This window comes from Macaca mulatta, chromosome 1 (genome assembly GCF_049350105.2).
Source record: "Macaca mulatta isolate MMU2019108-1 chromosome 1, T2T-MMU8v2.0, whole genome shotgun sequence".
NCBI classification, from domain to species: domain Eukaryota; kingdom Metazoa; phylum Chordata; class Mammalia; order Primates; family Cercopithecidae; genus Macaca; species Macaca mulatta.
Window position 1 is genome coordinate 104,126,097 of NC_133406.1, and position 14,394 is coordinate 104,140,490.

General features: G+C 41.6%; 1 protein-coding gene across 11 annotated transcripts in view; it reads right to left on the minus strand.

Moving 5' to 3' along the window:
* The window catches only part of DDR2 (discoidin domain receptor tyrosine kinase 2), a 160,725-nt gene that overhangs the window by 27,742 nt on the left and 118,589 nt on the right, over positions 1-14,394 (minus strand). For all 11 annotated transcript variants that reach the window (XM_077939448.1, XM_015114088.3, XM_077939434.1 and 8 more), the window contains 4 exons: positions 3,744-3,846; positions 2,070-2,301; positions 1,621-1,768; positions 1,163-1,268 (listed from right to left, as the gene is read on the minus strand). In XM_077939448.1, coding sequence (XP_077795574.1) covers positions 1,163-1,268; positions 1,621-1,768; positions 2,070-2,301; positions 3,744-3,823 — 566 coding nt within the window. In that variant the 5' untranslated portion in view covers positions 3,824-3,846. The remainder of the gene's footprint in view (positions 1-1,162; positions 1,269-1,620; positions 1,769-2,069; positions 2,302-3,743; positions 3,847-14,394) is intronic.

Consider the following 14,394-nt stretch of genomic DNA (forward strand, 5'->3'; position numbering starts at 1 on the left):
TTGTATATAGTAACAGTTGACTAACAAAGGCTTATTAAATTAAACTGAATTCGGTTGATCTCTGATTTCCTCTATGCCTTGAATACATGCCTGTTGGGGTGTGACTGAGCAAAATTATGCCAAGACAGTTTAAGCAAAAAGGAAAGAACAGTGACTAAGAAGATGGAAAGGAAGTGACTAGGAGTAGAAGAGTGGATGAATCAAGCCTTCACCCAGGGGATGGCAGCTAGAGAGCAATAGTTCATTCTCCACACCTAAGCCAATGGAAGGCTATAATTCCACACTCCCTTCCTGAGATTCACTAGTATCTCCTTCTCTCAAGCCCTGTCAACCTCCATCATCTGATCTGGTCTTCACTATGAACTGACTTCTCTCCCAGGCTCACTTTGCAGATACAGACCAAGCTTAGAGAGAAAAGTGTTAGTGTGGGCTAGAAGAATGGCAAGGCTTGAAGGCTTGAAGTGGAATGGGATAGGTGGGAGCATCCCGTACCCAGCTCTAAGTTCCTACTGTATCTGGTCACACTTCTTTGCCATGGCACTCCATCCATGCACTTCAGGCTTATCCATTGTTCCATTCTGTTCTTCTGAGCTCCAGCTTCTACAATAGCCAGGCCAGTCTTGCCTTCAGCCCTGCTTCCTTTCTTCTGCTACCTTCTACCTACCTTTCTCTGCTATAATTCTCATCTTACCCTAGAACTTTCCTTGTCTATTGTAAGCCTTACTAGTCCGCTTTTTACAATTTTCAAAGCATTTATATGTATAAGGTCTATTCTTTCTGACTTCTTGACTTACCCAGAGTATTATACTTGGTACTTCAATTCTCTGGCCCTTTGTTTCCATAAGTAGGCCAATATTTGTGTCAGACTACACGTCCTGTTTTGAGGGTCAAAAATATGGCTATTACACCTAGAGCCATCACAAACTCTAGTATAATTGATTGTTTTCTGGGTAATTAACTTGTCTTCCCAAACTGGGCTTTTAGTTCCCTAGAAATAAAGGTCATATATATTCCTTAATCTAAATTATCTCCAAATGCCTTGTACAGGAACTAAATAAATACTGATTGGTTGATTGATTATTGATCCCAAGACATGATAAAATATTATTCTTTCCTAGTGGCCAATTTCCCATTTTAATAATCAAAGTTTCCCAAGATTTACCTGTATCCAACAGCTCCATCATAGACAGAATCATTCAGATAAATGATGGAACCTCCAGGGAGTACAAACTGCTGCCCAGCTGGAGCATTGTAAGACACCAAGCCATCTGCAAAGGAAACACAGCCAAGTGAGTGCCTACTGCTCAGGCCCATTACCCCAGGGAACTGTGTGAGTTTCAAGGGTATAAGCTTGCACAGAGTGTCCAGGAGGACTCCATCTGGGCACCCAGGGAGGACTTTGGAGGAGCGCCCCTCAGTGGCAGTCAACATAATGACTCTGAATGCATGACACAGTGTGGGGCACCAAGCCCTGGGTTAATGAGCAATGCTTCTGTCTCTACTCTTCCCAAGAAGGAATCACCATTCCAGGAGTTACTGATCCCATCCCTTTCTGATTTGATTTTCCCAGAAGTTGAAGTTTTTAATAAAGTCTATAGGCTTCCTGGGCTAGTGACCTACCTAGCCAGACACAGCCGTAAAGCTCCACCCTCATGCACACATTCATGGAGTGGTCGGTGACTGGAATGAACCGGACAAATCTGGCCACAATGGGCGGCTCCAAGTCCTTTAGGAAAATGTCATAGGGGTTACTATTTCCATCCAGCACCTGAGGAGAGAGAAGAGAACGAATGAAGAGGTGATATTAAATCATGCTCACTTTTCTTCACCCTGCCACATTTTCAATGGGCTCTCTCTTCTTAATTCGAGGAGCAGAATGCATCTACTCCACTTTCCCTACAGCCTTGATATTCCTTCCCTGCCTCCTTCACCCTGGGTCACACATTTACAAGGGCATGCCTAATCCCTGGACAGACATACCCACACAGACAACCTGTACCCTTCTTCTCCTAGCCTAAGTCTAAATACAGTCTTGGACATCCCAAGGTCTGGATGTCTCTTCTTCCTACCTGTTTCCCATGACGGTTCCGCCAAGAGATCCAGCGAGTGCCATCCCGACTGTAATTGATCTTGTACATGGGGGCAAACTCGATGCCGTGACCCCCTGCATGGCGCCCCTGGGTCCCCACAAGAGTGATAAAATGGAGGGTATGCAAGTCAATCTGCAGGAACTCCTTCAGGTCATCAGGTTCCACTGGAATCTCAGGGCACCAGGCTCCATCTCCTTCTTCTGAGTCCAGCCTTGAGAGATGAGTGTTGGAGAGAGAGGGAGCAACCAAGAAACCACAGAGCTGTTTACTGGTTCACAGGCAAGCAGCTGCCCTGTACTGAGGGGAGAGAGCAGGCTGCCCAGTCCTTATAAACATTTTGGGTTCTTGCCACAGTTTTCACTGCCACCACAATACCTATTTGTGGTCAGATCCATTTCCCTGGAGTACCATGAGACCCTGAGAGACAGTCCCCACCAGTGAGCTGAGGCCTTCAGATCACACATAGCCTTCATTCCCCATCCTGATTTAGAGGTCTAAAGAGAAATAAAACTCTTCCTACCCTCTGTTCCCCCATGAGTCATTTCATATCTCCCTTCCCTCTTTCAAACTCAGCCTAACAAAGCTAGCCACCCTTTGCTTGGACATCAAATTATGGCAATAAGGAGGAGGGATAGTAGGGTCTCCAGTGTAGGTTATGCAATGCTGCAGGATGGGCACTGCAGACCAGCAAGGAGCCATAGACACACATGGGGAGGATGAGGGGGAAGAGCATGTCAAGGAAGTAGTAAATAATCTGGTTTCATTTCATTACCTCCAGGCTGAGCTACCATGGAGCAAAATTGTGAAATTATTATAAAGTTTACTTTGAGAACCTCCTACCACTTTCCCTTTCCCCTGGAATGCTCCCTTTTCCCACAGATATTACCCATTCATTTGTTGCTCCCTTCCAGTTCCACCAACCATCACTCTAGTCTTTCATACACTAAGAAATTATGGGGAAGTTTCATCAGGATTGCTTTTCTTATGGGTAATTCCATTTTAATAAAATCAATACTTCACACCAAAAGAATTAGATGCCAGGAAGAGTATTGGGTCCAACCAGTAGAGCAGTAGGGAGTTTATTGATGTACAAGACCCCTGAAATCAATCACCCCAGGAAACTGCCACACTCTGTCTGTTGGCAAGGGTGACCCTTCTATGTGAGACATCCTTGAGAGAGAGGGAGAACTTGTTGGAGGCCTCAGTGTCTTGATGCTTTGCAGTAAGTGATGCTTTGCAGTGAGTGATGTTTCATAGACCCACTGAGAAGAGGAGTAGATGCTAACTCCCAGTGTCCTACATAATCTGCACCTTCCCATAGCTGCCACTGTTGCCTGCTTCCTGCAGCAGCTCAAAATGAGAAAGTCAGGGAAAGCAAATCCACTTCCTATCAATTAACCCATTCACTGTGGATAATGTGGCCCTGGGGCCTCTGTGGTTGAGATGGGGCTGCCAGACCAGTACATGTGGCTAAGCCCTGAATTCTCTCCCTGAAAACATACAGAGCAGGACAGGCCCACTTGCTGTCTGTCCTTCATTCTCAACAGTTCCTGCCAATAACGTCACCTTTCCCAGCCCCTAGGGTCAGGAATCTGTCCCCAGGAAATCTGTCCAACCCCAGAACATAGGCTTTCTTGATGTAACCATCCTTACCTTCCATATTTGGCAGCTGTGGACTCTGACCACTGACTGGAAGCTGTGATGTCCTCATCTGGAATCTGGCCTCCTGACATGCCCAGAGGATAGCGGCATATAGCTAGATCAAGAGAAACCAAAGAGAAGAGAGAGGACATGCTTTTATTTTTATTTCCAGAACTCCCTAGGAAGAACATCACTGAATATTGAACAAGGAATAAGATAATTTACATCTTCCTCAATTCCTCTATGGCCCCAATTTGACCACCCTGACTCTATCAGATTTGTCTTTCTGGCCCTGACTCCAAATAAAATTTGGGCCTCCAAGATTTGACCCCCAGCCAAATCTGTGTTTTGGTTCAAACTCTAACAATCAATGTAATATAATGTAATGTGCCAATTTATGTTTTGTACTTGGTAATAACCCCAGTGGCCCATCCCATTCTCTTGTTAGCAGATGTTCACTTCTAATCAATTTCCTAACAGTAGTGAGGAACACTCATAATCACCAGGCACCCTTATGATACAAAGAATTATTTTTTTTCAGTAGTTAATTTCATGAAAACTATAAAGCAAACTACACACTTGCCTACGAAGGGATCGAACATACATTTTTGGCCCTGGTTAGAACCATGTTCTGAATCCTGGCTATAAACAATAAGCTCCGGATACAGACTTCCACTTTCAACCAAAGACAGGGTAACAGAGACCATATTTGCTCTCCAGTGTGAAACAACCAAAAAGGACAAAATATATGAAAAATTATGTTTTAAGATAATGAGCATCTGACAACAAAGGACAACAATCTGAGAGTCAGGAAACAAAAATTTGAGCCCTGTAGTGGCATCAGTTTACTGGCATGAGAGTGTGTCCAGGATACATCACAATGAGTGGGAACTCAGGCAGAGCCTGGAGAATCTCCTGAGTTGAGGAGACAAAAATAGGAGTCCAGAGAAGTAAAGGAAGCTAGAGTTCTCAGGACACTGGGCTGCCGGATAAAATTTAGTTAAATTTGAATTTCAGATAAGCAACAACAATTTTTTTTTTCTTTTCTCTTTTTCTTTTTTATTATACTTTAAGTTCTAGGGTACATGTGCACAATGTGCAGGTTTGTTACATATGTATACATGTGCCATGTTGGTGTGCTGCACCCATTAACTCGTCATTTACAATAGGTATTTCTCTTAATGCCATCCTTCCCCCTTCCTCCCACCCCATGACAGGCCCCAGTGTGTGATGTTCTCCGCCCTGTGTCCAAGTGTTCTCACTGTTCACTTCTCAACCATGAGTGAGAACATGCAGTGCTTGGCCTTCTGTCTTGCAATCGTTTGCTCAGAATTATGGTTTCCAGCTTCATCCATGTCCCTACATAGGACATGAACTCATCCTTTTTTATGGCTGCATAGTATTCCATGGTGTATATGTGCCACATTTTCTTAATCCAGTCTATCATTGATGGACATTTGGGTTGATTCCAAGTCTTTGCTATTGTGAATAGTGCCACAATAAACATACGTGTGCATGTGTCTTTATAGTAGTATGATTTATAATCCTTTGGGTATATACCCAGTAATGGGATCACAGGGCCACATGGTATTTCTAGTTCTAGATCCTTGAGGAATCGCCACAATGTCTTCCACAATGGTTGAACTAGTTAACACTTCCACCAACAGTGTAAAAGCGTTCCTATTTCTCCATATCCTCTCCGGCACCTATTGTTTCCTGACTTTTTACTGATGACCAGTGGTGATGAGCATTTTTTCATGTGTCTGTTGGCTGCATAAATCTCTTCTTTTAAGAAGTGTCTGTTCATATCCTTTACCCACTTTTTGATGGGGTTGATTTTTTTTCTTATAAATTTGTTTAAGTATTTGTAGATTCTGGATATTAGTCCTTTGTCAGATGGGTAGATTGCAAAAATTTTCTCCCGTTCTGTAGGTTGCCTGTTCACTCTGATGGTAGTTTCTTTTGCTGTGCAAAAGCTCTTTAGTTTAATTAGATCTCATTTGTCAATTTTGGCTTTTGTTGCCATTGCTTTTGGTGTTTTAGTCATGAAGTCCTTGCCCATGCCTATGTCCTGAATGCTATTGCTTACATTTTCTTCCAGGGTTTTTATGGTTTCAGGTCTAACATTTAAGTCTTTAATCCATCTTGAATTAATTTTTGTATAAGGTGTAAGGAGGGGATCCAGTTTCAGCTTTCCACATATGGCTAGCCAGTTTTCCCAGCACCATTTATTAGATAGGGAATTCTTTCCCCATTTCTTGTTTCTCTCAGTTTTGTCAAAGATCAGATGGTTGTAAATGTGTGGTATTATTTCTGAGGGCTCTGTTCTGTTCCATTGGTCTGTATCTCTGTTTTGGTACCAGTACCATGCTGTTTTGGTTACTGTAGCCTTGTAGCATAGTTTGAAGTCAGGTAGCGTGATGCCTCCAGCTTTGTTCTTTTGGCTTAGGATTGTCTTGGCAATGCAGGCTCTTTTTTGGTTCCATATGAACTTTAAAGCAGATTTTTCCAATTCTGTGAAGAAAGTCATTGGTAGCTTGATGGGGATGGCATTCAATCTTTAAATTGCCTTGGGCAGTATGGCCATTTTCACGATATTGATTCTTCCTATCCATGAGCATAGAATGTTATTCCATTTGTTTGTGTCCTCTTTTATTTCATTGAGCAGTGGTTTGTAGTTCTCCTTGAAGAGGTCCTTCACATCCCTTGTAAGTTAGATTCTTAGGTATTTTATTCTCTTTGAAGCAATTGTGAATGGGAGTTCACTCATGATTTGGCTCTCTGTTTGTCTGTTAGTGGTGTATAGGAATGCTTGTGATTTTTGCACATTGATTTTGTATCTTGAGACTTTGCTGAAGTTGTTTATCACTTAAGGAGATTTTGGGCTTAGACGATGGGGTTTTCTAAATACAAAATCACATCATTTGCAAACGGGGACAATTTGACTTCCTCTTTTCCTACTTGAATACCCTTTATCTCTTTCTCCCGCCCTGGCCAGAATTTCCAACACTACGTTAAATAGGAGTGGTGAGAGAGGGCATTCCTCTCTTGTGCCAGTTTTCAAAGGGAATGCTTCCAGTTTTTGCCCATTCAGCATGATATTGGCTGCAGGTTTGTCATAAATATTTGTCATAAATATTTTGAGATATGTCCCATCAATACCTAGTTTATTGAGAGTTTTTATCATATAAAGGGCTGTTGAATTTTGTTGAAGGCCTTTTCTGCATCTATTGAGATAATCATGTCATTTTTGTCTTTGGTTCTGTTTATACGATGGATGATGTTTATTGATTTGTGTATGTTGAACCAGCCTTGCATCCCAGGGATGAAGCCAACTTGATCATGGTGGATAAGCTTTTTGATGTGCCACTGGATTTGGTTTGCCAGTATTTTATTGAGGATTTTTGCATCAATGTTCATCAGGGATATTGGTCTCAAATTCCCTTTTTTTGTAGTGTCTCTGCCAGGCTTTGGTATCAGAATGATGCTAGCTGCATAAAATGAGTTGGGGAGGATTCCCTCTTTTTCTGTTCATTGGAATAGTTTCAGAAGGAATGGTACCAGCTCCTCTTTGTACCTCTGGTAGAATTTGGCCGTGAATCCATCTGGTCCTGGACTTTTTTTGGTTGGTAGGCTATTAATTATTGCCTCAATTTCAGAGCCTGTTATTGGGCTATTCAGGGATTCAACTTCTTCCTGGTTTAGTCTTGGGAGGGTGTATGTGTCCAGGAATTTATCCATTTCTTCTAGATTTTCTCGTTTATTTGCGTAGACGTGTTTATAGTATTCTCTGATGATAGTTTGTATTTCTGTGGGATTGGTGGTATCCCCTTTATCATTTTTTATTGTGTCTATTTGATTCTTCTCTCTTTTCCTTTTTATTAGTCTTGCTAGTGGTGTATCAATTTTGTTGATCTTTTCAAAATCCAGCTCCTGGATTCATTGATTTTTTTGAAGTGTTTTTTTGTGTCTCTATTTCCTTCAGTTCTGCTGTGATCTTAGTTATTTCTTGCCTTCTGCTAGCTTTTGAATGTGTTTGCTCTTGCTTCTGTGGTTCTTTTAATTGTGATGTTACGGTGTTAATTTTAGATCTTTCCTGCTTTCTCTTGTGGGCATTTAGTGCTATAAATTTCCCTCTACACACTGCTTTAAATGTGTCCCAGAGATTCTGGTATGTTGTATCTTTGTTCTCATTGGTTTCAAAGAACATCTTTATTTCTGCCTTCATTTCGTTATTTACCCAATAGTCATTCAGGAGCAGGTTGTTCTGTTTCCATGTAGTTGTGTGGTTTTGAGTGAATTTCTTAATCCTGAGTTCTAACGTGATTGCACTGTGGTCTAAGAGACAGTTTGTTATAGTTTCTGTTCTTTTACATTTGCTGAAGAGTGTTTTACTTCCAACTATGTGGTCAATTTCGTAATAAGTGCGATGTGGTGCTGAGAAGAATGTATATTCTGTTGATTTTGGGTGGAGAGTTCTGTAGATATCCATTAGGTCCCCTTGGTGCAGTGCTGAGTTCAAGTCCTGGACATCCTTGTTAACTTTCTGTCTCATTGATCTGTCTAATGTTGACAGTGGGGTGTTAAAGTCTCCCATTATTATTGTGTGGGAGTCTAAGTCTCTTTGTAGTTCTCTAAGGACTGACTTTATGAATCTGGGTGCTCCTGTATTGGGTTCATATATATTTAGGATAGTTAGCTCTTCTTGTTGAATTGATCCCTTTACCATTATGTAATGGCCTTCTTTGTCTCTTTTGATCTTTGTTAGTTTAAAGTCTGTTTTATCAGAGACTAGGATTGCAACCCCTGCTTTTTGTTGTTGTTGCTTTCCATTTGCTTTGTAGATCTTCCTCTATCCCTTTATTTTGAGCCTTTGTGTATCTCTGCATGTGAGATGGGTCTCCTGAATACAGCACACTGATGAGTCTTGACTCTTTATCTAATTTGCCAGTCTGCGTCTTTAAATTGGGGCATTTAGCCCATTTACATTTAAGGTTAATATTGTTATGTGTGAATTTGATCCTGTCATTATGATGTTGGCTGGTTATTTTTGCTCATCAGTTGATGCAGTTTCTTCCTAGCATCGATAGTCTTTACAATTTCGCATGTTTTTGCAGTGGCTGGTACTGGTTTTTCCTTTCCATATTTAGTGCTTCCTTCAGGAGCTCTTGTAAGGCAGGCCTGGTGGTTACAAAATCTCTCAGCATTTGCTTGTCTGTAAAGGATTTTATTTCTCCTTCACTTATGAAGCTTAGTTTGGCTGGATATGAAATTCTGGATTGAAAATTCTTTTCTTTAAGAATGTTGAATATTGGCCCCACTCTCTTCTGGCTTGTAGAGTTTCTGCTGAGAGATCTGCTGTTAGTCTGATGGGCTTCCCTTTGTGGGTAACCTGACCTTTCTCTTTGGCTGCCCTTAACACTTTTTCCTTTATTTCAACCTTGGTGAATCTGACAATTATGTGTCTTGGAGTTGCTCTTATCAAGGAGTATCTTTGTGGCATTCTCTGTATTTCCTGAATTTGAATGTTGGCCTGCCTTGCTAGGTTGGGGAAGTTCTCCTGGAGAATATCCTGAAGAGTGTTTTCCAACTTGGTGCTATTCTCTCCATCACTTTCAGTTACACCAATCAGACGCAGATTTGGTCTTTTCACATAGTCCCATATTTCTTGGAGGCTTTGTTTGTTTCTTTTTACTCTTTTTTTCTCTAAACTTCTCTTCTCACTTCATTTCATTCACTTGATCTTCCACTTGATCGAATTGGCTACTGAAGCTTATGCATGTGTCACGTTGTTCTTGTGCCATGGTGTTCAGCTCCATCAGGTCATTTAAGGTCTTCTCTGTGCTGTTTATTCTAGTTAGCCATTCGTCTAATCTTTTTTCAAGGTTTTTAGTTTCTTTGTGATGGGTTCGAACATCCTCCTTTAGCTGGGAGAAGTTTGTTATTACCAATCTTTTGAAGTCTACTTCTGCCAACTCATCAAAGTCATTCTCTGTCCAGCTTTGTTCCATTCCTGGTGAGGAGCTGCACTCCTTTGGAGGAGAAGAGGCACTCTGACTTTTAGAATTTTCAGCTTTTCTGCTCCAGTTTCTCCCCATCTTTGTGGTTTTATATACCTTTGGTCTTTGCTGATGGTAACCTACAGATGGGGCTTTGGTGTGGATGTCCTTTTTATTGATGTTGATGTTATTCCTTTCTGTTTGTTAGTTTTCCTTCTACCAGTCAGGACCCTCAGCTTCACGTCTGTTGGAGTTTGCTGGAGGTCCACTCTAGACCCTGTTTGCCTAGGTATCACCAGTGGAGGCTACAGAACATGTTGCTCCCTGATCCTTCCTCTGGAAGCTTCATCTCAGAGGGGCACCCTGCTGTATAAGGTGTCAGTTGGCCCCTACTGGGAGGTGTCTCCCAGTTAGGCTACTCAAGGGTCAGGGACCCACTTGAGAAGGCAGTCTGTACGTTCTCAGATCTCAAACTCCATGCTGGGAGAACCACTACTCTCTTCAAAGCTGTCAGACAGGGACGTTTAAGTCTGTAGAAGTTTCTGCTGCATTTTGTTCAGCTATGCCCTGCTCCCAGAGGTGGAGTCTACAGAGGCAAGGAGGCTTCATTGAGCTGTGGTGAGCTCCACCCAGTTCCAGCTTCCTGCCATTTTGTTTACTTACTCAAGCCTCAGCAATGGCGGATGCCCTTCCCCCAGCCTCGCTGCTGCCTCGCAGTTCAATCTCGACTGCTGTGCTAGCAGTGAGCAAGGCTCCTTGGGCGTAGGACCCTCTGAGCCAGGCACGGGATATAATCTCCTGGTGTGCCATTTGCTAAGACCGTTGGAAAAGTGCAGTATTAGGGTGGGAGTGTCCTGATTTTCTGGGAGCCATCTGTCATGGCTTCCCTTGGCTAGGAAAGAGAATTCCCTGATCCTTTGCGTTTCTTGGGTGAGGTGATGCCCTGCCCTGCTTCGACTCACACTCTGTGGGCTGCATCCACTTTCCAACAAGTCCTAGTGAGATGAACCTGGTACCTCAGTTTGAAATGCAGAAATCACTTGTCTTCTGCATCACTCACGCTGGGAGCTGTAGACTGGAGCTGTTCCTATTCGGCCGTCTAACAAAAAGTTTTAAGGTGTAAGTATGTCCCATCCTATAAAAAATTATCAGGCATGTGAAAAAGCAGAAAAATAGAACCCAAGGTAAGAAGAAAAAGAACAACTGAAACAGATTCACAACTGATTGCATTTCAAAATCCCAATGACATTTGTTACAGAAATTATTTTAAAATAATTTTAAATCCTAAAATGTATATGGAACCACAAAAAGTTTCAAAATAGCCAAAGCGATCTTGAAAAAGAAGAAATCAATCAGATTTCTTCACACGTCCTAATTTCAAAATATTACACGTCCTAATTTCACATGTCCTAATTTCAAAATATTTTAGAAAGTTACTTAAAACAGTATGGTACCTGAAAAAACAGACATATAGACCAATACAACAGAATAGAGAGCCTGGAAGTCACCCACACAGGTCAACTGAGCTTCAACAAGAGTGTCAAAAATATACAATGAGCAAAAAAAATTATCTCATCGCCGGGTGCGGTGGCTCAAGCCTGTAATCCCAGCACTTTGGGAGGCCGAGACGGGCGGATCACGAGGTCAGGAGATCGAGACCATCCTGGGTAACACAGTGAAACCCCGTCTCTACTAAAAATACAAAAACTTAGCCGGGCGAGGTGGCAGGCGCCTGTAGTCCCAGCTACTCGGGAGGCTGAGGCAGGAGAATGGCGTGAACCCGGGAGGCGGAGCTTGCAGTGAGCTGAGATCCGGCCACTGCACTCCAGCCTGGGCGGCAGAGCGAGACTCCGTCTCAAAAAAAAAAAAAAAAAAAAAAAAAAATTATCTCATCAATAAATGGTGTTGGGAAAACTGGATATCCACATGCAAGATAATAAAATTAAACTACTATCATACATTGTACCCAGAAATCAACTTAAAATGGATTAAAGATTTAAACATGATATCTAAAAGTATAAAACTTCTGGAGGAAGATATAAGAAAAAAAGCTTGATGACATTGGTCTAAGCAATGATTTCTTGGATATGATACCAAACACATAAGCAACAAAAGCAAAAACAGGAGGAACTACAATTGAACAACAACAACAAATACTTCTGCACAGCAAAGGAAACAATTTACCAAGTGAAAAGACCTTTGGAATGAGAGAAAATATTTGCAAATTATTTATTTGAAGGTTAATATCCAAGATATATGGAGAACTCATACAACTTGATAGGAAACAAAAAATACGATTTTAAAATGGTCAAAGAAGTTGAATAGACATTTCATCAAAGAATATATACAAATGTCCAAGTTATATGAAAAGATGTTCAACATCACTAATCATTAGGGAAATGCAAATTAAAACTGTGATGAGATATCACCTTATACATGTCAGGATGACTATCATCAACAAAATCAAAAGATAACAAATGTTGGCAAGGATGTAGACAAATTGGAACCCTTATAAACTGTTAGCGGGAATGTAAAATGATGCAGTCACTATAGAAAACAGCATGAAGGCTCCTCAAAAAATTAAAAATAGAACTACCATATGCTCCAGCAGTCCCAGTTCTGGTATACACCCAAGAGGATCTAAATCAGCATCTTGAAGAGATATCTGCCTTTCCATGTTCATTGCAGCACTATTCACAAAAGCCAAGACATGGAAACAACACAAATGACTATCAGCAGATAAGCAGATACAGAAAACTTGGGATACACATACAATGGAATCTTATTCAGCTGTTAAAAAGAAAGAAATTGTGTGGGGGGCTAGGGGAGGGATAGCATTAGGAGATATACCTAATGTATATGATGGTTTGATGGGTGCAGCAAACCACCATGGCATGTGTATACCTATGTAACAAACCTGCACATTCTGCACATGTACTCCAGAACTTAAAGTATAACAATAATAAAAATAATAATTAAAAGAAGGAAAAAGAAGAAAGAAAGAAATCCTAACATTTGTGACTACATGGTTGAACCCAGTAGACATAATTCTAAGTGAAATAAACCAACCATAGAAGGACAAATATTGCATGGTTCCACATATGTAAGGTATCAAAAATAGCCTAAATCATAGAAACAGAGTAGAATGATGGTTTCCAGGAGTTGGGAGGAAGGGGAAATGGGGAATTCCTATTCAAGGGATATAAATTTCAGTTATACAAGATTAATATGTTCTAGAGATCTACTGCACAACATTGTGCCTATACTTAACAATACTGTATGTTACACTTAAAAACTTGTTAAGAGAGCAGGTCTCATTAAATGTTTTTACAATCATCATCATTATGATTATCATCATAAAGAACTGACTGCATTTTAACCCTAGGCACTTCACTTGTCCCACCCTAGATCATGCCTTGCTATTCAGCAATAAAATGAACTCTTAATGCATGCTACAACAACATGGATAAATTTCAAAACAACTATGCTTAGTAAAAAAAGTCAGACCAAAAAAGTACATACTGTTTGCTTCCATTTATATGTAACTTTAGAAAACAAAAACAAGTTGGCCGGGCGCGGTGGCTCAAGCCTGTAATCCCAGCACTTTGGGAGGCCGAGGCGGGCGGATCACGAGGTCAGGAGATCGAGACCATCCTGGCTGACACGGTGAAACCCCGTCTCTACTAAAAAATACAAAAAACTAGCCGGGCGAGGTGGCGGGCGCCTGTAGTCCCAGCTACTGGGGAGGCTGAGGCAGGAGAATTGCGTGAACCCGGGAGGCGGAGCCTGCAGTGAGCTGAGATCCGGCCACTGCACTCCAGCCTGGGCGGCAGAGCGAGACTCCGTCTCAAAAAAAAAAAAAAGAAAACAAAAACAAGTTAATCTATAGTGACAGAAAGAGATCAGTGGTTTCCGGGGGGAAGGAGGAGTGGCCAGAGGAATCATAAAGGGACACAAGCAACTTTTGGCAGTGATGGATGTGGTCATTATCTTGACTATGGTGATGATTTCACGGGTTTACATGTAAGTCAAAAACTGCACAACCTGTGCATTTTTAATGTGTGCATCTATTGTATGTCGAGTGTACTTCAATAAAACTGTTTTTGAAATAATCTCTGGAGCAAGATAATTTTGAAGATTTTTATTTGTGTACTTTCACTTCCATTTTCAATGCCTGTAGCCAGGCCTTTATGTTCATTTGCCCTAGGGGACATTTATGTTTACAGGGAAGAAAAAAGAAGCTGCATGAAGACAAAGAACTTCCTAGAAAGCCTGCCCTCAGTAAGGGACTGCAGGGTGGAGCAGAGGTAGCAGGGAGAAAGGCGAGACTTCCCTCAGCTTGGAGGGGTCAGAGATAGGCAAATTATAGTACTAACATGTACCAAGCCCCATTCCCTGGAAGTGCCCTGGAGAAGTAGCAAAAATCAAGGGAAAAAGGTTTCACATGAGCATAATGTCCAGGCTTGGCACAGAAACAGCAGAACTGCTTTCCCTAAGGAACATCATGGGCTTGGAGAATGAGGATATCCACTGCAACCATGATGAACTGAAGGCAAGAGGGCCCTTCTCTCTGTGTCATACCAAAAAGAGCTCCTGGAGTCTTATCTCACCCTAAGAAAGGGAAAGATGGCTTTAGGCCAAGGATTAGCTGATACTTCCAGAAA